The sequence below is a fragment of the Narcine bancroftii genome, chromosome 4 (assembly GCF_036971445.1).
Source record: "Narcine bancroftii isolate sNarBan1 chromosome 4, sNarBan1.hap1, whole genome shotgun sequence".
NCBI classification, from domain to species: domain Eukaryota; kingdom Metazoa; phylum Chordata; class Chondrichthyes; order Torpediniformes; family Narcinidae; genus Narcine; species Narcine bancroftii.
Window position 1 is genome coordinate 173,491,065 of NC_091472.1, and position 26,727 is coordinate 173,517,791.

Below are 26,727 nucleotides of genomic sequence, written 5' to 3' on the forward strand. Positions count from 1 at the left end.
TTACCCTCTCCTCCCATCTCCGCCTTTTGCAGGAGCCACATCCTCAGTGGCTCCCTCATCCACTCCTCTCTTCCCACCAATTGCCCTCATGGCACTTACCCTTGTGACCACAAGAAATACTGCACCTTCTCCCACACCTCCTCCCTCACCCCCATTTGGAGCCCCAAACAGATCCAAAATGGAAAGGGTCGCCATATACAAGTTGTCAGACAATGGGGGCAAGGGTATACCCAACATGGCTCTCATCCTAATGACCACTTTCGTGTCTGGCTGCATCAGGCATGCAGGAACCAAAGTACAAGGGTACCAAGTCCTGCCATGTGCTGAGGTTCTACCTGTCCCAGGTGTAGCAAAAGATGTGCCTGGCCCCATTGCCATGCAATGTCCCAGTCAGCTGGACTTTGCCACACCACCTATCCTTCATGGAAAACTTTTTCCAGACCAACACTTTTGACCAGAAAGTCATCGGGCAGTGGACAGCACAGAATGTCCTGCAGGCACTGAGAAATGAGGACCCTATGGTGTTACGAGCCCAGAGGACCCCAAAACTCAGCAGCAATAGATATTCATCAAGACAAACGGTTACTTAAACAAAAGTTGCTTTTAATTATCTTTAAACATGAAAACAGAATCACCCTTTAACTTAACTAACCTAACTTAACCCCCTTCTAAGTCTAAGAGCACATGTATGTAATGTGTGTGTAAGTTCAGAAAAGTTATTTGATTCACAATCCAATTTCACTTCTCATTCCTCCAAGTTCACTGGTTGGAGGCAATTCTTATACTGTGCACAGAATTTAACATTTATAAAGTTCACCAGGCTTTGGTGCTTGAAAGGTAAATGGTTACCGCTCAGGAAGATACTTGTCGGTTTTCAGAGAGAGATTTGTTGTTCCAGGATATCCACAACTGATTTACTTCCATCAGCTACTCCAGTATCTTGCTGATGAAACTTGCCCCTTCAGGGTTCTCCAGATGATAACCCCTTTCTTTCAGTCATTGCCAGGGCTCACGAGACAGCTCCAGGACTTGGCCTGGCTGGTGATGAGGGGAACCCTCCCAGTCAGATCCTTCCTATGCAACTGGAACATCATCCACAACATACATTATCCCCAAAATGACTGCAGTGGAGGGGAGATAGTCACCCATCTCCTTACAGAAAGCAGATTCGCTAAGTGTGCAGAGAAGACTGGAAGGGACCTTGTCACGGTTCATCCCTAACAGCAGCATGACAGAGGACACTGTGATTTACGGGTTGTTACCGGAGATGCACACAGAGTCAAATATCCAAAACTACTGGAAGACCATCAACTCAGTGAACGACGCACAGCCCGAAACCGGTTTGTTTTTCAGCACACAGAAATGTCAGTGTGGGAATGCTGTAAATCCCAGGCTGCAGGAGTACCATATCTGCCATTGTGTAGGAAATTCCACCTAAAATGTTGGTTTTGAGCAGTATCATTTGAACAAGATGTACCCCCCGCCCCCCCACCACCGTAGTGCCTGACCAGTGGATGCTATTAAAAGCAAATCACAATATTTTAATAACAAATTATAATTTAAAGGTTTAAATTTTATTTGGATATTTTAAAATAAACCACTGTTGGCTACTGTAACAGTTCATTTATAGCCTGTATAGAGCAAACAGACCAGGCAGATGGACCCCGCGGAGGAGTACTAAGACTTCACAATTACAGTACAACTCTTATTATCCGAAATAGTCAGGACCCGGCCTATTTCAGATAAATTATATTTTCAGCTAACTGGTCATTTTTAAAAAACAGCCCAGTAGCAACAGCAAATCACTTGTAACAGTGTTTAACCAACAGCAACCAACAAGGGAAGGCTTTTAAAGCATGAAATAGTGTTTAATTCTCACCAAAAAACCTGAACAAAATAAGATAAATCCAACACTACTGGAAGACCATCAAAATTCTACTCAGAGGTTTTTCCAAAATTCTTTCAATCTGTGATTTCTGATTGTTTTGGATATCCTCATTTATCCAAAAATTTTCGGAGGTGAAATGACAACATTTTGGTTTCAATTTTTTTTCCCACAATAAATGAGGGTATTTCAGGTTTTTCTGAAATCCTCAATTATCTGTAAAATTTTTGGAGCTGAACAAACATTACTTCCAGGGTCCAAAAAATTTTGAATAACTGAGGATTTTGGATAATCTGATTTTGGATAATTAGAGTTGTACTGTAGCCGATGGAGAAAGCAAGATTGCATCGGAGCTGGCAGGAAGATGGGGTGGTGGTGTTGCGACTTCATCGTCAAAGGAAGAATTTTAGACTCTTTGTGTAGGATGACCTGATTAAAAGGTGAAAATTTTAAGTTTCGCAGATTGTCATATAGAACAGCATATACGGTATGTGCTGAGGGACACGATGAGTCTTGGTGCAGGCAATGTGTGGGCACTATGGGGGACCACAATCTCGAGACCCCCATTACCGGGAATGGAGAGGTTGACACTAAGGGGAAGCCTCTCCAACAACGGGGGGGGGGGGGGGATGTGGAAGAAGAAACAAGATGTCACAGTGGTGGTATTGATGTGAATGGAAATGAGTGTAACAATGTACAGTGATGGACAGTAATGGAAACTAAGGGAGGGAAGAGACTTTGAATAGTTTTCATTGAGCAAATAATTTATTGTGAATAAAATGCGAGAGCTGCCTCCAGCATTTCTGTGTTTTCACTTAGCACTGAAAGACCAGCAGTGATTACAAAATCAATGATAAGAAACTTCATGATCAGATGAAAATATAATGGGAAATCTGGACCAAAATCACGTTTTAATAAGTGGCAACAGCCTTATCGTCTCAAATTGTCATTGGAGCATCCACTCACCAATGACACCACAGTATCGGCAGAATCACAAATGGCAATGAGGAAGCGTACAGGAGAGAGATAGATCAGCTCCATGAATGGTGTAATGACAACAACCTTCCACTCAATTTCAAAATGAAGGAGATAATTGTGGACTTCAGGAGGAAGTCAGAGGAACATGACCCAGTCCACATCAATGGCTCAGTCGTGGAGGGGGGGGTCAAGAACTTCAAAATTCCTGGGTGTTAACATCTCAGAGGATGTCCTCGAGCCTCCACGTTGATGTAATTACCAAGAAGGCTCGCCAGTGGCTATACTTTGTGAGGTGTCTGAGGAGATACAGTATGTTACCGTAGACTCTCGTAAACCTCTGTAGGTATACGATGGAGAGCATTCTGGCTGGTTGCATCACTGCCTGGAATGGAGATGCCAACTCTTGGACAAGAATGAACTCCAGAGGGTTGTTAACTTGGCCTACAACATCACAGGCAGCAGATTTCACTCCATCGAGGATGTCTACATGAGGCGGTATCTTAAAAAAGCAGCCTCTACCCTCAAAGACCTCCACCATCCAGGTCATGCCCTCTTTACTCTGCTACCATCAGGAAAAAGAAAAAGGAGCCTAAAGATGAGCACACAACGGCATAAGGACAGCTTCTTTCCCGCTACCATCAGATTGCTGAATAATCAATGAACCAAAGACACTGCCTTACTTTTCGTGCATTATTATTTTTATTTTTTATACTTTTGTCGTCAGATGGTTATAATATGAATGTTTGCACTGTGACGCTGCCACATAACACTGAATTTCATGACTTGTTCATGACAATAAATTCTAATTCAGCCTGTCAAGTGTGCCCACTGTAGTTAATGTTTCAATATATTCCAACTAAATCGACAAATGGTTTGACTTTGCATTAAAACTAACTCTAGATATATCCAAGATTGCACTAAACCGAGCACCAAGACTGGTGCAAGATTTCAGTTAGGCCTTCAATATAAAATATTACAACGTATTTAATAAATAGACACTCAAAACATTAAACATGTTTCAACACATATGGAGAGAAATTTTAAGTAGACCAACTGATTCAATGCATTGCCTAAACAGACCAAATGTATCTTTTTCTTAACTTGAGCTAAATTAGTCTAAAAGATCAACATTTTCATTACTTCTGGGTACAGGGAAGAAATATTGTATAGATGATTAAAAATTTTTTTTAGCTGTTTTTAATGAACAAATAAATAATAATTACATTTTTGTACCACCCACTATGACAGCAGTCACACCAGTTGAAAATTGATCTACTCCCTCTTGGTTATATAAGGTATATGCTAAGATGGAACAGAAGCATGTACAACATTCAGAACTACCTTATCTCTGCAATGCCTCAATTAATCAATACTAGTTTACTCCAATAATTCACTGCCCAACCGTGTGATATTCAGTGCTCCTTTACACGGTTCGCTATAAAATTGACTATAATACTGTATAGATAATTGATTATAATACTCCACACACTGGAAGTAACATCTCCAGTGTTCCTCTGGTTTATGCTCATTTCTTAAGAAAACACATCATCAGATTCAACAAGCAAGATCCAGTTCCACTGGAATTTCACTCAGAAGCCACAGGATAGGGGAAAACACAGTACCACAGTGACACTCTTCAAGCTATTCCACATCGAAAAGCCAACACCAGGTGCCCAAAAAGATTGCCCAGCAATATCCCTCATTACCTTGAGTTGTGTGGTTCAGGAAAGGATCTAGGAAAGCCCCATAATATCAGCAACACCAATTGTAGGATGAACCTCCATAGCAATCAAATTCAAACAGTATAAACATAAAGATTGCAAAATATGATAGCTTTCTGAAGCCTAAATAGTGACCATGATAAATCCCTCAATTATTTGCTGGGCTACCCTCCCTGCAAGATGGTGGAAATCTATAAGGGACACACTAATTAGATATTGGATTCAAATTTTTGCAATGCAGCAGGTAAGTAAAAGATTATAATACAAATGCCATAATTGTGATATCTATAAAAGGGCTAAATCCAAACAATGCAGAGCCAGTCTCAACAAATGTCTTCCTCAACCTTTGTCTTTCAGTGGTAAAACACAAAAATCTGCAGACACCATGGTTGAAGTAAAAACACAAAACTGGAGAAACTCAACAGGTCAAACAGTGTCCTTTATATAGCAAAGGTAGGGAGTCACGTGATGGGAGTAGTGGCCGATAGGAGAATACTAGCCCTCTCCAGAAAAGAAGAAATAAAGAAGAAAATACAAAGTTCAAGAAACACAAAACACAACAAATAAAAGATAAAGTTGTGGAGAAAAGAAAGAAAATGGCATCCAAGAAGGAAAAAGTAAAAACAACGGGAAAAAAAGAAAAGATGCTAGAAGAGAAAGGAGAAGGCCTTACCTTCATGAAGAAGCAGGGAGCCGTCGTGGAGAAAAGAGCCCGCTCCCCAAGGTTGGTGACGACCCTGCAGAGTCGCGACTTCCCGACTGCTGGACTGCAAAAATGGCTCTCTGAGCCAAACAGAAGCGCGCACACTAAGGAAAAAGAAAACATTGACGGGAGGGGGACCCAGCTGAGGAGCGAACTAACAGTGCGACCAGCTGAGCGATACCCGACATCAGGGTTCTCAGCTGGAAAAAAGAAAGCAATAGGAAAGGGAGTGATAAGAAAGAAAAACAGCAACAGAAGGCCCAAAAGATAACTAGCCCAGAAGAAGAGTACCAACAACAAGAAGCTATGCAAAAAAACACCCAACAAACTGAGGCAAGCAGCTCAACAAGAAAGTCAGAAGAGACACATATACAAGGAAGAGAAGCAGAAGACACAAACACAAGTGTAGACACAGAAGAAGAGGAAGAAGACCAAGCTCTGCACAGAGGAATAGAAGGTAAAATAGATGGACAGTATAGAGATAAAAAATGTTTTCAAGAACAAATGAGAGAGGGGCGTGGCAAGATGGCGTAGAGTCTAGACGTGCAATCTCGACCTCTCTGGCCAGACTTTTAAATACCCGTTTTTAACCCTTTGTTTCCAAGTTTAAACTTTTTAAATTTTAGTTTAAAGTATTAAGGAATTATTATGGCCACTAATGGTAAAAAGACTAAATCTCAAGTCCAAAGGAAGATACATTTTTGAAGTGTTGAAGATCTGGGGCCTAGATGACTTGAAACAGCCCCAGGCTCAATTTCTTCATTGCCTAAATCCCAAAGATCGCCTGTGGAGGCTGAAAAGGAAATGCATCAGGCAGCATTACAATCTGTTTTTTATTTTTCATGAATTGATGAGAAAACAACAAGATGAGGGGGGAGACCAGCGACGACTCCCTGAAGAAGTCGGGATGCTGTCGCTGGGAGTCCAGACCCGCAGTAAAACTTTTAAAATGCCTTCTGTTGAATTGCAGCAGGAGCTGCAGTTACCTTGTTCTGCCACCATGTCAGAGAGAACACAGCTGAGATTTACCGAATCACAATCAAAGTATATGCGAATCACAGTGTATGCAAATGAATGCAGTTATTCAAGCTGTTATAAAACCTGGAATGGATTTGTTGACATTTCAAATGAATGAAATGGTTCAAATTAATGCTGGTATAATTAAATATGGTTAAGACACGTGTGGATGCATCTTGTGAAGAATTAAAAAAACTTCAGACTGCTTTTTTGGACTGTAAACAACAAGTGACTTCTAACACAGAAAAAGTGCTGAAGGTGGAAAAATCAGTCATAGAATTAGGAGTTCACGAGAAGGAGCTAGAAAGAAAAATAGATTATTTGGAAAATCAAAGCAGAAGGAATAATGTGAAAATTGTTGGTTTGCCAGAAGGTATAGAAGGACAAGATCCTCTTTGTTTTTTTAAAGACTGGATTCCGCAAATATTAGGGCAAGAATTTTTCTCTGGGGAATTGGCACTGGAAAGAGCCCAGAGAGCTTTAAGAAGAATACCCCCGAGACCGATAATAATTCGATGTCTGAGTTATTTGGATAGAGAAGTAATACTTCGACTTGCAGTACAAAATGTGAGACAACGACAAACCCCATTATTGATTCAGAATAGTAGTCTTTTTTTAAATCCTGATCTGAGTCAAGATGTCATTCAATGTCAACGTCGATTTAATCCAGTTAAAGAAGTCTTGTGGCGTAAAGGTTATAAGTCTACTTTTCATTACCCTGCAGTGTTGAAGGTCTTTTACGGAGACTATCAATTTGTTTTTTGAAACTGATTGTGAAGCAATGATTTTTGCTGACTCATTGCAAGATATAAGAGGACAAAGACGTAGCCCACCATTATCTCCTAAAGAAAAGTCTGGTGGTTCTGGAAACGGAAATTTTTAATGTTCGAGAATAAAAGTTGATATTGCTTTTAAACATTTAATGAAGTTATGGATAAAGAAAAATAAAATGATAGGTTCGAGGGGTAAATTATTGGCTTTGACTCCGTTGTATAATAATCAACTTATTTCTTTTTCAATACATAATCAAAGTTTATTGCATTGGAGATTTAAAGGTGTGAAAAATTTGGGAAATTGTTTTAAAGAGGTTAAGTTTTTATCTTTTAATTAGAGGAGGGAAGATTTTGGTATTGATAAGAATTCTTTATTTCTTTATTATCAAATTCGATCTTTGGTAAAATGTATGTTTGGTAGAGATATGATTTTACCTAAAATGACTAAATTTGAGACTTCTCTTATGAAGGTACCAGAGAAGGGTTATATTTCATTTATGTATCAAATATTACAGGATGGTATGGATAAAAAGGGTTGGGATAGATCTAAAGTTAAATGGGAAGCGGATATTGATTTTACTTTTTCTGAAGAGGATTGGTTAGATATTTGTTTTTGTAAGAAAATTCAATCATTTTTAGAGTATCTGTATAAGATTAAAATAGTTTTAGATCCAACAGTATTTTTATTGGGTAGTTTGTAACCTCTGAAAGGCTTGGGATTAGATAAGTTTCAGCTTGCTTTTGTACATTTAGCTTTATCCGTAGCGAAAAAATGTATTGCTAGTACTTGGAAAGATACAAATATAATTGATATTAATAGATGACATAATGAGATGAAGTATTGTTTAATAATGGAAAAAATTACGTATGTTTCGCATGATAATTATAATTTTTAAAATTAATAAGTGGCTGTTATACTTGGAATATTTACATTTCAATTTATATTGATTAGATTTTAATATGTATATTTAACTTTTTTTTAAATATTCTCTCTTTATTTATGGCTGTCCTTAGGAGAGTGGGCTGAAGTGGGGGGGGGGGGGATTTTTTCTTTTCTTTTTTTAATATATATAAAAAATGTTCATGTTCATGTTTAATTGCCGTATATGTCATATATTATTTGTTTTTTGAATGAATAAATAAAGTTTTAAAAAAAGAACAAATGAGAGCATTAAAAGAATAGTTGACAATAGAATTTAGTGAAATGAAAAGTAAAGAAGAAAAAGTGAGTAGAATAGAGCTGGTCATGACAGAAATAGGGAAAAGATTAGGAAATGTGGAAGAACGAGAAATGGCTATAGAAATGGAAGTGAATGACTTAAGAAGAAAATTGGAAGACAGTGACAAAAAAGTTAAAGAGTCACAAGAGTTGTTAGCTCAGAAGATGGATATAATGGAAAACTATAATAGGCGAAACAAGGTAAAGATAGTGGGCCTAAAGGAAGGTGAAGGCGGCACAAATATGAAAGAATTAATAAAAGAATGGATCCCAAAGGTCCTGGGAATGCCAGAAATACAGGAAGGGTACACAGAACACTAGCCCCAAAACCACAGCCACAACAAAAACCAAGATCTATTTTAGTAACATTTCTGAGTTACACGACAAGAGAAAATAAACTGGAGAGGGCAAGGAATAAAATTAGAGAAGACAAAAAACCATTGGAATACAAGGGTCAAAAAATATTTTTTTACCCAGACATAAGTTTTGAACTCCTAAAGAAGAGGAAGGAGTTTAACACAGCAAAATCGATCCTATGGAAAAAAGGCTATAAATTGATGTTAAGATATCCAGCTGTGCTTAAAATATTTATCCCAGGGGAGCAAAACAGACTGTTCTCGGATCCGGAGAAAGCACGAGAATTTGCAGAACGCCTGCAGGACAGAAAGAGAGATGAAGAGATGTAACAAGAATGAAGAATGACAGCAAACTACATATAAAGCTGTAAAAATAATGTACAAGTAAGAACTAAAGAAGGGAAAGAAAAGGGAAGAAAGGAAGAAGGGGGGAGAAAAAAGAGGGCGAGCTTTGTTATATGTGAAGATAAAAGTCTTTTCTGGAGGGGGTTGGGTGGGAGAGAATAACAGTCACTGCAAAATCAGTTGATGCTTGCGAGTGGGTTCACAATCCAAATGGAGAGGGGAGTGTGGTTGCCCAGCAAGGGACATGGGGCAACTCAGAGATGGGGTGGGGGACATTTGGGTTAAGGGAATTTTAGATGTGGGAGTTGTTGAAGTATTTTATGTTTTAAAAGTGTTGTCATACATTGAGTTCAAAAAGGGAAAACTGAGAAATGAAAATGAGATAAAGGGGGAAGGTGGTGCTGAGGAATTGGAAATGAGGTGTAAACAGAATATGAGATGGCCATGTTGAACTATATGACTATAAATATTAATGGAATACATAACCAAATTAAATGAAAGAGGCTATTAAATTTCCTGTAAAAAGAAAAAATAAACATAGCATTTGTGCAGGAAATGCATCTAACTGAAGTGGAACATAATAAATTAAGGAGAGACTGGGTTGGGCACGTAGCGGCAGCGTCATATAATTCAAAAGCCAGAGCTGTAGCCATATTAAGAAATAAAAATGTACCAATCAAAATCGAGGAGGAAATAATAGATCCAGTATATAGCAAAGGTAAAAATACATTTTGGGCTGGACATGATGTTTAGGAGAAATGAAGGAAGCAGAATCAATCATTGAATATGCCCTATTTTAACTTCGCAAAAGCTGTGAAATGTTCTTTTTGAATTTGTTTGCCCTCAAAATAGTCACCATCTTGTGTTTCCTACATGATTGTATGCAAGTTGCGATCCAATCTCAAAGCAAATTAGTCAAAGCTGACCTGAGTTATTGCCTCAATATTTTTCTCAAATGACCTTGCTGCAATACTGTACCATATCTCCAAAAAGCCTTTCACTGAAATTGAAGTAACATACTTCTTTTGTATTCAACCCACATCAATTTTAGTCCAGAAAGTCACTTCAACTGCAGTCATTGAACTTCAGTTTGCAGATTACACTTGTATATTTGAGTGTCGGAATCTGAACACCCAATTCTCAATGATATTTTCAAAAAAGCATCAAAGAGAAGTGGTTACAAAGTTCTACGAACAGTCACAATAAAGAGCTAATGACAAGGCACTGTAAAACATGGATTTTTCCTGTACTTTGGGAACTATTTCTCAATGAAGGTCATCTTACCACATCTTGCATAGAGCACAACATTCTGACCTCATTTTCTAAAGGAGACTTTATTTGCCAGGGGAGTGGAGTGAAAGTTCAGAAAACTGGTTCCTGGGATAACTGGATTGTGATACCAGGTGAGATCCCAATTTCAACAGCATATTCTTCCATTAAACTCTATCCACCGATTTCCTTGTATCCAAATATCTATTCATCTTACAATTGAAAATATGCAGTGATCGTGCCTCTCTCATGGATATAAAATGCCAAAGACTTAGTCCTCACTTAGGAGAAATTTCTTCTCATCTCAGTCCTGAATGTGAAGCCTTATTTTGAGACTATTCTTGACACTCCAACAAAGAGTGATATGAGCCCTACATCAAATTACCTTATAACATGAACTCAGCTTTTCTTTCTCCAAATATATTTCTAAAAATCTCTTCTTTCCAATTTCTAGCAATTCCTCTTTTTCCATTTCAACAGTTTCCTTTCCTCATTCCACAGTTCTCATTCATCTCTGAACATATTGCTGGACCATCAGTGTTTCTGTTTTTATTTCAGTTTCCAGCAACTGCAGGGTATTGGTTTTGACCCAGCCTGTCAAGGCCTATTGTATTTTATGTTTCAATGAGATCAACTCTCAACTTCTGTTGGAACTTTCAGTGATTCATATACAATAAGCAAGTCTCAGTGCACAAGAACACTTTTCAACATCTCAGTTTATAAAACACTCCTTTTCAATTTTATGACCAAAGTGGACAATTTTACATTTTTCCAATTTATGTTTCATCTGACATGTCCTTGTTCATTCCCTTAAGACTTTGTATCTTCTTGAAGTTTTCTACATTTTCTTCACAACTCAAGACTGCCACTGAGCTTTGTGTTATTAGCAAACTTAGATATGATACATAATTGATCCTTTCATCAAAAGTACTGAAATACATTCCAAATGGAGCTCTAGTTACAGGTAAACAAGAAGTCTGACGATGCTGAGAAACTAGTGCAATACACAACAGTGGTGGAGGAACTTGGCAGGTCATGCACCATTCGAAGAATGGCTCAGGTCCAAACGTCGGCTACCTATTGCTTTCCATGGATGCTACTTGGGCCATTGAATTCCTCCACCACTTTTGTGCAGCTATCTACTTACAGCCTGCTTACCTAAAAATTATGTTTTTCGGTATTCTTAATGTGTTTTCTATTAACTATTTCAACCCCATAACTTCAAGTTTTATTGAACAATATCTTATGTTGCACTCTTACTTAATTACATGATACATCAGAGATAAAACAATAAGAAGTACCCGTGTCCAGCAATGGCAAAAATTATTCTACGCTGAACAAAACTGAAACAAACAGAATAGGAGCAAAGAGATTTAGACTAAAATTATTGTTATGCATCTACATGATCCAATTTGCTACAAAAACAATTTTTTAATAACTATACGATCTTTGAGAACAGATACTGGAGATTTTAAATCACATTAGATCTTCTTCATCAATCAAGCCTCAATTTCTCAATATTTCACATGAGAGCCCCTTCTTTGCTTCTTAAATGTTTTCTTTTCAAATTTTATTTTATTAACATGTAACAAAATTACATTCAAAACCAAAAATTATTCATATCAAAATCAATACATGCTTTTTATTAAAAAATCATTTTCTCTACCCCCCACCCATTCCCTCCCACACAGAAAACCCCCCAAAGAAAGCAGAAAAAGGAAAAGAACAGAGAAAGAAAAAAACACTAATTTTGAAACAATACTGGACGTTACTTTAAGGATAAATTATGACCCAACTATTCCAACATTTACAACTATCATTATATCTTTTAAATATAAAGTATATAGTGAAATAAAACACTACTATGTAATACATAACATTTGATCAAAATCTAAACATACACACATAAATAAATAAAAACACACATACAACATCTTCTTCTTTCTTTGGCTTGGCTTCGTGGACAAAGATTTATGGAGGGGTAATGTCCACGTCAGCTGCAGGCTCTTTTGTGGCTGACAAGTCCGATGCGGGACAGGCAGACACAGTTACAAGGGAAAATTGGTTGGTTGGGGTTGGGTGTTGGGTTTTTCCTCCTTTGTCTTTTGTCAGTGAGGTGGGCTCTGCGGTCTTCTTCAAAGGAGGTTGCTGCCCGCCGAACTGTGAGGCGCCAAGATGCACGGTTTGAGGCATTAGGAGTGAGGTGCTTAGATTGCTGGATGAGGGCATCATCGGACCCAGTTCAAGTCCCTGGAGAGCCCAGGTGGTGGCTGTGAAAAGCTACGGATGGTGGTCGACTATAGCCAGACCATTAACCGCTTCACGCTCCTGGATGCGTACCCCCTGTCACGCATCACGGATGTGGTGAACCAGATCGCCCAATACCGCATATTCTCCACCATTGACCTACGTTCGGCCTACCACCAGCTCCCGATCCGCTGTGAGGACCGACCATTCACGGCCTTCGAAGCAAATGGGCGGCTGTATCAATTTCTCAGGGTACCATTCGGGGTCACGAATGGTGTCATGGTCTTCCAGCGGGAAATGGACCGGATGGTGGACCAGAACGGGCTAACCGCTACCTTCCCGTATCTGGACAATGTCACCATCTGCGGCCACGACGTGCAGGGCCACGACGTCAACCTAGACAAATTTCTTCAAACTGCCGGTTGGCTGAACCTGACCTACAATTTTGACAAGTGTGTCTTCCGGACCACACGACTCGCGATTCTAGGTTGCGTGATGGAGAACGGGGTAGTGATGCCAGATCCTGACCGCATGCATTCCCTAATGGACTTACCCCCCCCCCCTTCCCAGAAAGCGCTCAAACGCTGCCTGGGCTTTTTCTCATATTACGCCCAATGGGTTCCACACTACGCCGACAAGGCGCGCCCTCTTATCAAGACCACATCCTTTCCCCTCTCGACCGAAGCCAGAGCGGCTTTCGATCGAATCAAATCCGACATCGCCGCTGCAACGCTGCACGCGATCGATGAGTCTGTCCCATTTCAAGTCGAGAGCGATGCATCTGACTTCACCCTGGCAGCCACCTTGAACCAGGCCAGTCGGCCTGTAGCCTTCTTCTCCAGAACCCTCCAAGGTCCAGAGAGTAGACACTCCTCGGTCGAGAAGGAGGCCCAGGCCGTAGTTGAAGCGGTGCGTTGTTGGAGACATTACCTCGCTGGGAGGCGCTTTACACTGTTGACTGATCAACGCGCGGTCTCCTTCATGTTCAGCAACACCCAGCGAGGTAAGATAAAAAACGACAAAAATCACCAGATGGAGAATTGAACTCTCCACCTTTAACTATGACCTACCTGGCTGACGCGCTCTCCAGGGGTCGTATGCCAGCGTACAGATGGACAGACTACAGAAACTCCATGAGGCGCTCTGTCATCCAGGGGTCACTAGGCTTGCCCACTTTGTGAAGGAGCGCAACCTATCCTACACAGTCAAGGAGATTCGCTCCATTACCCGAGGCTGTTCGGTGTGCGCTGAATGCAAGCCATTCTTCTGTCCAGGGAACTCCCACGTTATCAAAGCCACTCGCCCCTTTGAGCGTCTTAGCGTAGACTTTAAGGAGCCCCTACTGTCGACCAACCGTAATAACTACATCCTTATGGCCATCGACGAGTACTCCCGCTTCCCATTCGCTGTGCCCTGCCCAGATACCACTGCCACCTCAGTGATACAGGCCCTTCACAGTATCTTCGCCATTTTCGGGTACCCCAATTCTATCCACAGTGATAGGGGGTCCTCATTCATGAGCGCAGAGCTGCAACAGTACCTTCTGGAGTGTGGTATTGCTTCAAGCAGGACCACTAGCTATAACCCACGCGGTAACATGCCCCCCAAAGTTCCTCAACATGGTGATCCAACTGCACGAAAACCAACAAGGTCGGGTCAGATACAGCAATGAGCTCTCTGAACCCTTCTCCATTAACAACATCTAATAAAGTAATAAAATGAGATACATTAAGCTGAGGCTGAGGAATGACAAAGCTCGCACCAAATTCTACTAATTGACATAATGTAATTACTTATAAAATTATAACACCAATCTTTTGCATATATGGAAACCAAATTTTCATATTTGTTCTTTAAATTTTATGTAATCTTTTTCAAAAGTATACAACTTTGCATTTCACCATGCCTTCCATCTAATACCTAATCTATATCCAATTTCCATGAAATGGCTATATATTTCCTGGCAACTGCCAACGCAATCTTTAAAAGTTCTTTTTGAAACCAATTCAATTTTAAATCTGGTCTAATCCTTGATATATCCCCCAAAAGAAACATAGGGTTTCTCAGGAGTTTAACACCTATTACCTGTTGAAGAAAATCTATTAAATTAGTCCAAAAATAATTCAATTTGGGGCATGTCCGTGTAGAATGTAAAAAAGGTGCCTGTGTCCTGTTTACAATGAAAACACTTATCCGAAATATCTGACTTCAATCTATTAAGCTTTTGTGGCATAATATATAATTGATGTATGATGTTGTATTGCACCATTCTATATCTAACATTTGTTTTTTTTTCCATACTAACATATTTGTATCCAGTTTTTATCATTTATATCTATACCCAGGTCCCTTTCCTACTTTTGTTTAGATTTAGGAAAATCTTTTTTCTTTACTCCCCTTAAAAATAATAAATACTTAAATGATATGAACTTTTTTGTATTTGGATTTGATATTGTTTCTATTTCATCATCTTCTAACAGTAAATAAGATGTAGTTAATTTTTCAAGTAGATAAACCTTTCATTGATAATATCTGAATACTGTATTATTTTGTATTTCATATTTAGCTTTCAATTGGTCAAAGGCCACTAAATACCTGCCTTGATAACAGTCGTTAATAAATTTTATTCCTTTTTTTGACCAGTTAATAAAATTTCTACTATACAATGTAAATTGGATCAATTTATTTTGCACCAGTGACATCCTCACTAATCCATACCCCTCAACTCCCATCAACATGCTTACCTTATGCCACATTAATGCCTTAATATTGGTGTGCCTGTTTCTCCAGTTAATAATGCCTCATTTCATCTATATAGATATTCTTTGGATTCTTTTTCACCCATTTTATTAACTTTTATATTAACCCAGGCCACTTTTTCTTCTTCAAAAAAAAATCGTAGTTGGGCTGCTTTATGGAAGTTGGAGACCTCCCGATTCAAATCTCCAAATTAATTTTTCCATAGAAATCCTCAACATTTTGCCTTTCCACAAGAATTTTATTTAAATCTTTATAAAACTTTTAAGGAACATCAATGGGTAAAGAATGAAATAAATATTGCACCCGCGGAAAAATATTCATTTTAATACAGTTTACTCGGCCAATTAACGTAATTGGTAAATCAACCCATTTTTAAAAATCCTCTTCAATTTTCTTAAACAATGGTCCACAATTAATTTTAAAAAGATTCTTTAACTGATTATCAATTCTAATTCCAAAATATTTTATCCCACATTCAGGACATTTAAATTTTGTATTTTGTCTGCATTGGGTATAGTCACCAAAAGTCAATGGCATGATTTCACTTTTATCCCAATTAACAATATATCCTGAAACTGCTCTGCATTGTTCTAATTGCATATGTAATTTACCTAACAAATTTTCCAGGTCTGTCAAGTAAACAATTATATCATCTGCAAATAAATTAATTATATGTTCATTAGCCCCTATTTTATTACCCTTAATATCTAAGTCTGCTCTAATTAATTCAGCTAACGGTTCAATTACTAATATAAAAAGGGCAGGTGATAATGGACAACCTTGTCTTGTTGATCTTGTTAATTTAATATAATCAGACACAAGAACATTTGTCACTACCTTTGTTCTTGGATTAATATATAATTCTAATTCTAATTATAAATGTTTGTCCTAATCCAAATTTAGCAAGTGTCTTAAAAAAAAAGTTCCATTCTACTCTATCAAATGTCTTTTCTGCATCTAAAGCCACTGCTACACTTAAATTTTCTTTCTTTTGGGCTAGATGAATTAAACTAATCAACCTAGTTACATTATCCATCGATTTTCTTTTTTAATAAATCCTGTTTGGTCCTTGTTAATTAGTTTTGGTAAATATTTTCCTGCCTATTTGCCAATAATGTAGCCACTATCTTATAATCCACATTCAATAACTATATCAGTCTATAAGATGATGGCATTAATGGATCTTTACCTTTTTTTGGAATTACAGTTATAATTGCTGTCTTAAAAGAATCAGGTAAATTTCCAGTTTCTTCCAATTGTATTAAAACTTTCATAAGTACAGGAATCAGTACATCTTTAAATTCTTTCTAAAATTCTGATGTAAATCCATCTTCACTAGGGGATTTATTATTTTGTAAAGAAGCTATAACTCTTGGAACCTCTCAAACTGTAAAAGAGATTCCTAATATTTTCTGTTCTTCCAGACTTAATTTGGGCAAATTTACTCGAGTTAAAAATCGATCAATTTTGTACCCTGCATAGATTTTGATTTATATAATTTCGTATAAAATTGTTTAAAATAATTATTTATATCCTGGGGTTTATAAAATGTGTGATCTGTCTCATCTCTAGTTTCAATAATAATGTTTGATTCTTATTCTGTTTTCAACTGCCACGCTAACACTTTGTGTGCTCATTCCCCCAGTTAATAATATCAGTTTATTTCTCATGATCATTTTTTTTCCATTCTAGATTGTTTTGTATTATACTGTAACTTTTTATTCAAAATAATTTTTTTTTCTTCGGATGACTGTTTTTGTAAATATTTTGAATTCTTTCCTAAATTCAATATTTCTGTCTCTAAATTATTAATTTGAGATATATACTCCTTTCTAACTTTATAAGAAAAACCTGTTATCTGTCTATGTATATACATTTTCATTGCATCCCAGAGAACAAATTTATTATCCATAGAATCAGTGTTAATGTCCGAGAATTGCTTTATCTGATTTCTAATAAACCGACAAAAATCTTTCTTTTTCAACAACATGCTGTTAAACCTCCATCTAAAACTCATATCATGCTTGTCTTCTCAATGCAAAGTACAAAGGAAAATGATCTGATATAAGCCTTGCCTTATATTGAACCTGTCACACCCTCCCTTGAAGTCTTGCTGATAACAAAAACATATCAATTCTAGAATATGAATCATGTCCATTAGAATAAAATGAATAGTTCCTTTCTCTGGGATATATCCTTCTCCAAATATCAACCAAATTCAAGTCTTGCATAAACGACAGTTATTTTTTCTGCCTTAGATTTTGACACTCTCTTTGTCGATCTATCCAATAAAGGGTCAAAGCAAAAAAATTAAAATCTCCACCCACTAAGATATTTTCATTAGCTTCCCCCATATTTAAAAAGGTTTCTTTATAAATTTAACATCATCCACATTTTGTGCATAAATATTCATTAATGTCCACTGTGCAGAAAAAAATCTGACAATTTATTAAATCAAACTGACCAAATGGGTCTAAAACTGTGTTATATATTTTAATTTAAAGATTTTTATTTATCAAAATTGCTACTCCTCAAGCTTTTGTATTAAAATGTGATGCTACTACCATTCCAACCCAGTCCCTTTTTAATTTTTGATGCTCTTTTTCAATTAAATGTGTTTCTTGTAGAAAAGCAATATCTTCATGTCAAAACTCTCTTTATCTTTATAGGATTTTGAAGCCCATTTACATTAAAACATAAATTTTAATTCTTTACTTATTGTAAAAAATTGAAAATTCTTACACTTTCCCCCTTTTCATGATTCCCCTTCACGAGTCCCTGGCACTTCACCAACCTCTTAAATACAAAATAAACCGTTAAAAAGAAGTTGATTCAATACTTGAAAAAGAGAAATAGAAAATAAAGCCCCCCCCCCCCACCCCCGAGCATTGTCATAAAGTCCCCTGACAATGCTACCACTCTCCATTTTGTGGCTTGCAACTAAAGCTGCAAAAATAATGTCCACAGTTTGGCAGGAACCAGTCAGCATATCTCCAGCTCCTCAGAGTACATTAAACTCATCTCTGCAATATTACAATCCACTTCCAGATTTCTTTCACCTCAAAAATATAACTTTCCAGCTTCAAGTGTCCACTCTTTGGGTCAATTCTTGACACAAGTCCAGCAAACTTTCTGCATATTCTTGAGCAGGTTCCGGATTCATAAAAAATCTACTTGGACCTCCGTGAACAAATACTTTCAAAGTTTCAGGATAACGCGGAATAAAAGTATATCCCTTCTTTCACAGTACATTTTTACTGGATTAAAACTTCCTTTTCTTCAATAATATAAAGCTTACATCAGGATAAAAGATATTGTTCATCCAAATTCCAATGGTGCTTTTCTTTTTTTTTTAGCCTGTTTGGCTGCTAATTCCAAGATTTTTTCCCTCACTTGATAATGAAGAAATTTGACCAAAATAGGCCTCGACTTTTGATCCAGTTGAGGTTTAGGTCTAAGGGCTCTCTGGGCTCGCTCAATCTCAATATCTCCTTTAAAATACTCTTGTCCAAAAGTCTGAGGGATCTAATGTTGTAAAAATTGAATAATATCTTCTCCTTCCTCTCCTTCTTCAGACCAATAATCTTAACATTATTTCTTAGACTAAAATTTTTTATTGAATTAACTTTTTCCAGACATTGCTTATTCATTGCCAACACTTGCTTTAATCCTTAATCCAATTTATCTACTCTCTCTTGAAGAAAGTGATTTTCCAAATTAATGCTTTGAATTTTTTCTTCCACTTCCTGATGCTTTCTCTGCATCTCTTTAACAATTTCATATACTTTACTAACTTTAGCCTCTGATCTCTTAAGATCATGTCTTATTAACTTTAATTCTTCCATAATCATAATCAGTGTATCTTGAACTTGAGGGATAGCTTTAATTTTCTTTCTTACCCTTTCTTCTTCCAACATTTCCTTTAAGATTTGTTCGTCGTCTTCTTCCTCTCCTCCTTCCAGCTCTAATAATTTTCCCTCCTCAGACAGCCTCTTGGACTGCCTGGGAAGGCTCCCGTTGCTTTCGACTGCTGATGCGCGACTCCTTGTGCATGCAAGTCACTGCCCTCCCCGATTCATTCAGTGTCCTTGTTGTTGCAGGAACACCGCAGCTCACTGGGAGGCGAGTCGGGAGGCCCTCTTTGATCGGAGAGCAGGCTTCACTACAGGTCCCAGCTTCCTCTCCAAGGTAGGCCTTTCCTTTCTTCTGGTTGTTTTTCTTCCATCCTCTCTAATTCCTTCCGCTTCTTTTTCTTTGGCAACATTGTTTTTTTTTCCCTTTGGTTGTTTATAATTTATTCAGATGAATTTCAAGCTTTTCTCTTCACTGTTTAAAAAAAACTTTTTCTCGGAGGAGCCAGATTCCTCATCCTGGCCCTATGTCATTACGTGATGTTTCTCTCCCCCCCCCCCCCCCCCCCAATCAACCTTAAATGTTGATTAAACTTTGCAATGAAAGGCCAGAATGATTACATTTAAATGTTACAGTAACCTGTTGCCTTAATTAAGCCAATTACTAAAGCATTGAAAGCACAAATATAAATTTATATACTCTGCCATAATCCAGCTACAATGTCATGATACATGTATCATGGCATTGTAGTTGGGTTACTAGACTAGAGTTCTTGACCACTAACTGGACACAAGCTCAAATTTTACCATTGCAGATGGATAATTGAAACAACAAAATAAATCTGAATTTAAGGTTAGTTTTAGTAAAAGTAACTTTGAACCTACTGAACAGTCATAAAAACCCACTTATGTACTTCAAGGAAGAAAATCTTCCACTCATACCAGAAACAATTTTGTTTGGTCAATAAATACCATGAATAAAAAAAACAAAATATCTTCCTAACCCGACTATGAACAGTGTTAGAATCCATTCCCATGTCTGTCTCAAAGCAGACAAGCATATCCAGAACAATGATAGGAGTATCACAACTGACTTTGATTGTTAAAGATAGTGGGGGAAAATATCATCTAGGTTTCCTGTTCCTGATTACCTCAATTAAACCTCATTAGAAATTTGTTGGTGGACATCAAGCAAAGGCAAGGTTAATTGGGACTGCTGAATATAATTTCTAAAATTCACTGACTGAACTCATAAATAGATAAAATGTTCAAAGCACAGTATGCAACAAGAAGAAATAATTAGGAAAAAATCCTGAAATGAGTGAGGCTGAGTCTTTAGTGAGGAAGATTTGTAGTATGTTTACAATTTTTTCTTGTGTACATTAAACATTTTAATGCCATAGCCACACAGATTTTCAGAACATATTATTGATTAAAAAATTGCATTGGCTTCTCCCTCGATGAGAAATTTTTCACTACCTTTTCAGTGAATTTCTAGTTTTTCAGTCAATCTAATTTTTTCAGTCAAATATCTCCAAATGCATAGCTGAACATTTGGGCTTAAGTGTCACATATCTGTTGCATGTGAGCAATCTGAAGCATAACATGGATTTTTTTTTAATAAATTGCTCAGGCTTATGGTACATCAACGTTAATCATGACCTTTCAAGCACAAAAACATCTATTGTTTCTGCCCTTATTTGTTTTAAAATTGAGAACATGCACAGCTTCAGTGATGTTTGCAATCCTTCAATGTTGAAGAGATACAAAACCACTCAAACCATGAGGTACATCAGGTGAGGAGAATTTGCATCTCTAACAATAACCTTCAATTAAGGAGAATAGCCTTGCAACTTGGACCCCACCCCCTCCTCTTTTTAAAATCATTCATTGCCTTTAACTTTATCTTCAGAAAGTTACCTTTGTTACAGATGTTGCAGATGTTATTTGGTCCTTCATTGTGCTTTTTGATATGATCAGACATATAAGCTGCACGCAAGTATTTCCCGCACACCTGACAAGGAACTTTTTCTTCGTGACATGTCAAGTGAGAGCGCAGTCGGTCTTTGGTAGCAAAGGAAGCTTCACAGGTCTGTTAAAACATCAACAATAAGAAATCTGCTCTGACAACTCAAATATCACTATCTACCATCATAATTAAGCAGACATCAATTTCCTTTATTTCGGTTGGTAAATTCCCGACTAGCATGGACTGACCCAGAGAAGAGATTGCGGCCTCGGCGTTATGGTCAGCTGGGAAAACAACGATCTTTCCAAATTAGTTGGGGTTTCTACATCAAACATCTCTTCAGCAGCTCCAATAGAAAAATGTGAATATGGGACAATTGGGAGCTTTCTCCAAAGGTCTCTCTGTTCAAATCAAGCCACCAATTTCATTGACAGGAGGAATAACCTAAGCTTTGGAGGAAGACCATGAAATTTAATTCAATTTTTTTTTCCTATACCTTGCAAAATGTTAGAGCACCAACTCACCTGACATTTAAAGGGCCTCTCTGCAGTGTGTACTTGCTTGATGTGGCCATTTAAATGATCCGGTCTAGAAAGAAAAAGAGGTCAGCTAAGTATTGGAATGCAAGATCACACGCATACATAGGATAATAGGTTGGCAATTCTATTGATACCCAAATGCACTTCTCACATATTTTACATGATACATTGTGAAACTGATGAGTTGAAAGGATGCAAGATATATGCCTCATGCGCCAGACCCCAACCCAGGCTTTGGTTCCACATCTGGCCCACAACCTTGACTTCAGTGCTGTCCCCAAAATCTTCGCTGATTGTACATTGCCTGGAAAATGAGCCAGTGATCTAATGAGCGGGCCAGATGCCGGACAATCAGGAATTCAGAACTCTTCAATGCTGGTTTAATCGCAGTTTTACTCCCAGCCAAAGTCCTTATAATTTGATTCAATCTTTATTCTGGCTCATTTTTAATCATCTGCCTTAATCAAAGATTGCTTAACCTTGATGTTGATTGAATAAAATGATCACATGCAAGTGCGTAAGTAAAAATTTGAGAGTGCGTGTGTCTCTGGACTGCACAAGAGAGTTAAAAAAAAGTTCTATGCCAGTTAAAATGTACAACGTCATATTTTTAAAATGTGTGAATCATACAAATGCCACTCCTGATACCCAATGCATGCTAAATAATACACAGCTTGTTGAGACTCAGGCCAGAAACATTGATTATGTATCTTTATTTTTGCCACATGAAGCTGTAGGACCTGCTGAGTTTCTCCAGCACTTTTGTGTACTGTATTAAATTTCAATCACAGCATCTGCAGACTTTGTTCAACTCCCAGTATTCCCTTTACAGTGAAATATAATGCTTTCTGGAAGACTAACTACATAGAATTAAGATACTCCACAATATACCATTCTGACAATTCCAACCCCCCCAACCCCCAAAATTATCTAGATTAAGAGACTGCATTGTCATTCACTAAGATCATGGCTGATCTCCCTCACCATTATTTTCTTGGACAATCCTTGATTTCCATAATATTCTGAAATCTAGTGATCTTTTGGAATGAACAAAACAAATGGCCCTCAATTCTGTGGGCTAGAGAATTCAAAACTTGCATACTCGGTCCCTTTAAACATTAACTCCGCACAATCTCTCACCACTTTTCCTTCGTGTGCAAAGTGGATGATTTTCATACGATATTCCATGTGCCACATTCTCATCCATTCTCCCATCTTATCCTTTCTCTTGAACTCTTTTTCCTTCCTCAGAAATATGACGCTTGGTCCCCTTGACCATTGATATAGATTGTAAAAAGATGTGGTCCAAGCACAGATCCCCGTGGTATCAACTAATCACAATCATCAACCAGAGAAGAATTCATTGGTTTTATTTTTTCCTTTCTGTCTGGTGGCCAATTCTCAGTTCATGTTAGTCTATTACCCAATTCTATAAATTTAAATTTTGTTGAGCACCCTCCCAAGACCTTATTAAATTAAAAAAATTAGACATACAGCACTCTAACAGGCTAATTCAGTACTATGAATCCATGCTTCCCAATTTACACCCCATTAACTTACACCCTGGTACATTTTTGATGGTTGGGAGGAAACTGGAGCCCCTTGGAGAAAACTCACGCAGACACAGGGAGAATGTACAATCTCCTTATAGACAGCGTGGGATTCTAACACAGGTCTAGTCCTGATTGTTGGTGCTGTAAAGGCGCTGCATATCCCTACACCAATCATTGAACCCCTTCCAAAACTTCAAAGACATATTCATTGGTTCCTCTCTTCTCTTTGATGCGTCATATGCTCAGAAGTTTGCGGAGGTTTGGTATGACACCTGAAGCCCTGCAAATTTCTACAGAGGTGTGGTGAAAAGTGTGCTGACCAGTTGCATCACAGTCTGGAATAGGAACACCAATACTCACAAGCATAAAGCCCTCCAAAAGGTAGTGGACACAGCCCAGAATATCACAGGCAAAGCCTTCCCCACAATTGAGTCCATCTTTAGGGAAAGCTGCTTTTGATGGTCAACAGCAATTGTCAAAGACCCACACCACCCAGCACACACTCAGTTCTCGCTGCTGCCATCAGTATAGGTGCCACAAGACTTGCACCACCAGGTTCAGGAACAGCTGCTACCCTCCACCCCCACCCAATCATTAGAACCCTCAGCGACAAGTCAATCAGAGACTTATTTACGGACTCTTACTTGTGCACTTTATTGATTGATTTTCTTTTGCTCTCTGCATTGCAGTTTGTTTACATTCGTTATCTGTTTATAGTTCTTTTATTTGTTTACACGTTCACAGATTATTTTTTGCACAACCAATTAGGGGTAATTCTTCCATGCCCGCAGGAAAAAGGAATGTCCAGGTTGTATGTCCTCTGACAATAAATCTGAAATCTGAAAAATTCGAGACAATTAGTAAAATATGATTTTCCTTCAATGAATTCATGTTGATTCTAGTCAACTTTATTATTCTTCAGTTTTTGGTCATTATATCCTTTATTATAGATTCCAAAATTTTTCCTCAAACTGTAGTGTGCTGGACGCGAGCAAGTGAACAGAATGGAGTCACAGACTGTGAGCTCTGAGGTTGCAGCAGGAATGTTTATTTAAACTTTGCATGCTTGCTTTTCAGCTGTGCAGCCAGACAGTGCATACCCCTTGCTGCTTGCATCACGCTGACGCAAGCACACATGCCAACTTCCATCGTGAAGCGGAAGAGAGCTGGGAACACGTCGCCATCTCTGCTGCGACTGTCCCGCCAATCGCGTGTAACAAGTGGGGCCGGTTCATCACGGCAGATTTGTGTGTCGCCATATAAACCCCACCCCCAGAACCAGCACCGTTGGCGACTTGGCGTGTGGGAGGCCTGCCTCTGCGTGATGGTTATGAGGAGTTTTTCTAAGGCTAGATATTTACCCTCCTCCAGTGGTGCTTGGATGAGGTTGTCTACATGGGCAGCGGTCTCTTGGTCGAGGGAAATGACGACATAGAAATACCTGGTGGACTCCAAGAAGATCTGCTTGATTTGGAACTGGGCCTCCACCTGGCCGAACCAAGTGCGGGGCCGGGTGGGAAATGAGGCATACAGGTTGAAGCTGATTGATAAGTTGAGACAAAGGCTGCCAGTGCCAGAAACCGATGAGAAGGTGACATCAGTGGTAATAAAGAGAGCTGTTAGGGAAGGGCAGATGGTATCGGATGGACGAGAAGGAAGGAGAGAGCCAAAAGGGGAATATTCCTGTAGAGCAGGGGTCTCAAACTCAATTTACCCGGGGGCCACTGGAGATAGAGTCTGGTTGAGGCTGGGCCGCATCAGGTTTTCCACAAGAAAAGCTCTTACAAAAACATTCCAAGGTTATCAAATGTCTTTATTTTTATTTATTTATTTTTTTTTAAAAAACACAAAATAAGATGAAAAAATAAATAAATTAACAATTCATAAGAAAAAAAAATAAAATCAGTAATAAATAAATAAAATGAAAATAATAATAATACAGCAGATATAGAAGACTGAAGAAATCACATATAGTTGCTGACTGGAGAAATGTAATTATTATTATTCAGATTCAAATATCTGTATTAACTGTTCTTTAACCTTTAACTTTCTGAACATGAATGGAACATTGAACATAAACTGTTATGAACATGTCTTCTTCTGCCTACTTCTTACTGCTAGAGATCTGGTAGCACTTCCTCTCACACAGCCGAGCCACATTTGGCTTAAGGGAGGAGGCAGTTGAGACCCTCAGTAGGGCTTGAAGATGCTCGTCAGTAAGTCTGGACCTGTACTTGGACTTAATGAAGTTCAAGGTAGAGAAGAGCTTTTCGCACAAGTATGTGCTCCCAAAAGACACATGGTCCAGTTGAACATTCGGGAAAGCTCAGGGAAGCTGGGGGGAAATTCTCTCAAAAATTGCCCAAGCTTGTCTGCTTTTCCACTCACCCCCCTGAACTTGGTTTTGAGTTCAGAGTTGCACTGCAGGTCAATGAGCTCCATTTGAAGCACAGGAGGGGCATCTTGCACATCAATGGAGAAGGGGTCCGCAAAAATTTGAAATGTGGCTCTGTGCACCTTGAAGTCTGCAAATCTGTGATCAAATTCCTCCTGTAGCTTCAAAATGACATCCACATACTTCTCACCACTGAATGGTGTGCCTGAATCCATGAGTGCCTTGCATGCTGGGAAATGGCAAAGGTTTGTCTGAGAAAGCTGGGCTTTCCATAACACAAGTTCCGCAGAGAATGCTCTCACGTTGTCATTGGCAGCACTGACAAGTTGCCCCTGGCCTTGTAACTTCTTGTTCAGTACATTAAGCTCATGTGTAATATCAACAAGAAAAGCTAAGTCCATGAGCCATTTGGGATCACTTAGCACGGGAACAGCAACCCCATCTTTCTCCATGAAGGCTTTCACTTCCGCTCTCAACTCAAAAAACCACTACAATATGTTTCCCCTGCTGAGCCAACGTACTTCAGTGAAGTAGAGCACATCCCAATAATCTGACTCCATTTCGACCAAAAAAATTTCATTTCCTCAGGAGCTTTAAGCTCCTGGATCTGATTTTTTTTTTTTTGATCTGATTTGGTTGATGCATTTCACAACGACAGACATCACATTGTCAAACTTCAGGCATTTGCTGCAAAGAGCCTGCTGATGGATAATCCAGTGCAGAGCAATGGCCTCCTCCACACTCTCCTCTTCCAGTTTTTTTTTAAACAAGTGCCACCAGTCCATTTTTCCTCCCTGTCATTGATGGCGCTCCATCGGTTGTTATTCCAACAAACCTCTTCCAATGCAAACCGGCATTCTCAATGGCATCACACAGCTAGTAAAATATCTTCTGAGTGGTGGTCTGGCCATGCATTGGAATTACTGTGAGCAACTCCTCTGTGACTTCAAAATTGTCATCAACACCACGAACATAGATTGCGAGCTGGGCAGTGTCAGTGATGTCTGTGGTCTCATCAAGAGCGACTGAGTATACACTGAAACATTTTGCATTGAAGTTTCAGTGTTTAGCCGATGCGTCTTTTCCGCTTCTTTTTCTGTCCCGCTGAGCAACAACTTCCGGGTTCAGACTGGACGCCAAAGCGCGT

The 26,727-nt window shown here is 38.5% G+C and overlaps 1 protein-coding gene across 9 annotated transcripts in view; it reads right to left on the minus strand.

Moving 5' to 3' along the window:
- The window catches only part of patz1 (POZ/BTB and AT hook containing zinc finger 1), a 749,193-nt gene that overhangs the window by 24,580 nt on the left and 697,886 nt on the right, over positions 1-26,727 (minus strand). For all 9 annotated transcript variants that reach the window (XR_011356210.1, XR_011356212.1, XR_011356213.1 and 6 more), the window contains exons 2-3: positions 21,618-21,681; positions 21,045-21,216 (exon numbers count right to left, since the gene is read on the minus strand). Coding sequence is in view for 5 of the 9 variants with exons in the window: in XM_069933094.1 (XP_069789195.1) it covers positions 21,045-21,216; positions 21,618-21,681 (236 nt within the window). In the remaining 4 variants the exon portion in view is untranslated. The remainder of the gene's footprint in view (positions 1-21,044; positions 21,217-21,617; positions 21,682-26,727) is intronic.